Source organism: Arachis duranensis, chromosome 9 (assembly GCF_000817695.3).
Source record: "Arachis duranensis cultivar V14167 chromosome 9, aradu.V14167.gnm2.J7QH, whole genome shotgun sequence".
Lineage (NCBI taxonomy): Eukaryota > Viridiplantae > Streptophyta > Magnoliopsida > Fabales > Fabaceae > Arachis > Arachis duranensis.
This window is the reverse complement of record NC_029780.3, coordinates 3,986,509-3,989,347: the sequence shown is the minus strand read 5'-3', so window position 1 is coordinate 3,989,347 and position 2,839 is coordinate 3,986,509. Positions and strand designations below refer to the sequence as shown.

The 2,839-nt window shown below is 34.4% G+C and overlaps 1 protein-coding gene across 1 annotated transcript in view; it reads right to left on the bottom strand.

The window, feature by feature from the left end:
- Positions 1 to 521: 521 nt before the first annotated feature.
- LOC107464155 (putative disease resistance protein At3g14460) overlaps positions 522 to 2,839 on the bottom strand; it is a 5,585-nt gene continuing 3,267 nt past the window's right edge. The window contains 7 exon segments of the mRNA XM_052254630.1: positions 522 to 869; positions 988 to 1,092; positions 1,203 to 1,243; positions 1,386 to 1,490; positions 1,728 to 1,801; positions 2,050 to 2,097; positions 2,322 to 2,814. Coding sequence (XP_052110590.1) covers positions 1,749 to 1,801; positions 2,050 to 2,097; positions 2,322 to 2,814 — 594 coding nt within the window. The 3' untranslated portion in view covers positions 522 to 869; positions 988 to 1,092; positions 1,203 to 1,243; positions 1,386 to 1,490; positions 1,728 to 1,748.

The window sequence follows — 2,839 nt, the reverse complement described above, 5'->3', positions numbered from 1 at the left end:
GTAGATATAATCATCTTATCATCTGAACATAAGAAAAATGGGTCTAAAAATTAAAAATAGGTAACATTCTAATAAGAATAATATAATGTAAAATTTGGACTCAATTCCAATTAGATATCAAATTCAAGTTACTCTGCTTGAATATATAAGGTTAGGTTGATGAAATCCAAGAGTACCGTAACATCAACAAATAATAAATAACTCATATATAGAATAAAGTATAATGTCACTTTGAATAAGTTAAAAATAAAACTTCATTTATCAACAAAGTCTGAGTGTCTGAATTAAACATCACAATTTAGTCACATGCTCAGGCATTAAATTACAAGATGAAGGTGATGCAGTGTTCTAGTGTAACAAAGTGATGAAAATGAACTGATATTAATGATTGCAATTATATTTACAAGAAGCCACACACTAAAGACGCAGGTGATTTTCTAGTTTGAGACATTTTAGCTAGGTGCAACCAAGCATTGGAAGCCAATACCTGTACAGGAAACCAAAGTTTTTGATTGTCAAATTTACTATAAGATGCATAATGACATAGTACCATAATTCTGGCAAAATATAGGAAATAGAACATTTGTTTTATGAAAATGAAAACATCAACCTATGGAGCTAGCGCTGTGTTTATATACATATATTTGATGAATTTAATTTTTTTGCGAAAATTACCCACATCTGATGTCTTTCAGTAAGCACAACCAAGATATAATGGCCAACACACAAACAAGATGCTTGAAACTGCGCCTTCTCAAAGTCAATATACATCAAGGAAGGAAGCCTTTTACAAGAACCATTAGTTTATCATCGAATGCTTGCATTATCATATCTACGAAACGACATGCATCTTCTTGCAATCTTAGACTCTACATTTTAAAACAGAGATAACTATAATTAGACAGGGACAAGGAACAAGTACGAGCAATGATGGAAATTTTAAATAAAGCATAATATCAGCACAAAAAGCCATAAACAGTATGTAACCTTGAGTATTTGCTTTCCTTGCAGCAGAAGCAAATTCTTTAATTGACATAGTGGGTGGTTCAAGAGATTCATTGGTATAGCAAGTTGCTCCATTCATAAATAAACCTGAACAAAGCAAGGTAGGATTATTCAGTCAATAAAAATGTAGAGAGACAGTGCAAGAGGTGGCTTTGCAAGACATGGACAATGCAAACTTAGTGCACCCCAATTCTCACCTTGCCTCAGCCATGTATTAATGTTGACTCTTCAATCTTCCCTATAATAATAAAAAGTAAAAACCAACATTTAATGTCTTTTTGCACTCACAAACTATATAACACCTTATAACTATGAGTATATTAGAGCTTGTAGATATTGACAAACTATATAACACCTTAGAAGTACATTGGGATACTAACATTCTATTTTGGCAAATGAAAAGAGTCAGATGAACAATACATATCGAATTCCATGAGCGCAAATCTGGAAGACCCAAAGCAAGAGTATGCTGAAAAACGTAGTACCTTGTCAACAAATAAAATCTAGGTTTAGACCAGCATTTACACACGGAATTAAGATAAAATATACTTTCATAAATATTATATATAGGAAAATAGACAGGACAACTTTTATCAAGATGACAGAACTAAAAAGAAAATAAAAATAAAAATTTGATGGCATGAGAAAAGTAAGCCTTTTTTTCCTAATTGGTATGACTTTTCAGTAATAAAGCAAGATAATTCATTTCATGTATTGCGTACCCGAATGCCACTGACTCGCGCTCATTGCACACTACATGTTGCAGAATGAGTATCAGAAAAATCATCATACTCAGCTGCAATAAATCATACAAATAATGTAAGCAATATAGAAGCGATCATGAAAACGTTTACCTTTTTGTTCTTCTCTAAGCATCTAATTTGTTATCCTCAAAAATTGGAAAAAATGGCACCCATAAGAAATGAGAAGATAATAAACATTGACATGGTGTATTAAGAAGGGAATGAAAATGGTTGATGCAAATAATTAGCATTGTAATCTGAGCACACAGAGTTTAGGGAAGATCAGAGCGAAAATACTTACATTGTGTATATCCATAATAGCGAGAAGTAAGTAAAACACATTGGGCATCTGCAATAAACCATACAAATACTGTAAGCAATACAGAAGCAATTATGAAAAAGTTTACCTTTTTGTTCTTTTGTAAGCATCTAATTTGTTATCCTTAAAGAATTGGAAAGAAAAGATAATAAACATTGACTTGGTGTATTAACAAGAGAAATGAAAATGGTTGATGCAAACGATTATAATAGGAGAGCAGTGAGTTTAGGGAAGAACAGAGCAAAAAGACTTACATGGAATGAATTGAATCCGTGGGTGTTCCATCTTTTCCAGCTTACGCCGCAAAGGACATTCTTCCCCTATGGAGATATTTTTTATGGAGGCAAGGCGATGTTTTTCTGTGATATTCTCAAGCTTTTCACAGTCAGCAATTGCTAAAGTTTTGAGAGAGGTAAGATGGTGAAGCCCCTTGCAGTCAAGCGTCTCCAGATTTGGAAACTCGCGCAATATAAGACACTCAAGAGAAGCAGGAAGGCAACCCTCTCCTGGGAACGGCTTTGTATCAAAGCATGAAACAAGCTTAAGATGGGTAAGGCATTCACTCTGCAAAACATTTGATGTAATCCAACTCGCTAGTTTCTCGCACTCAATGACCTCAAGAGTTTTCAAACTCGGAGGGAGGCACTCCTCAGCAAAACAATCGATTTTTCGGCAATCTTCTATACACAGCTCCTGTAGGTGGGGCGCAGCCAACCCTAGCGACGGCAGGGATACTAGACTCGGGCACTTTAAGATCCTTAAACAAAGGAGA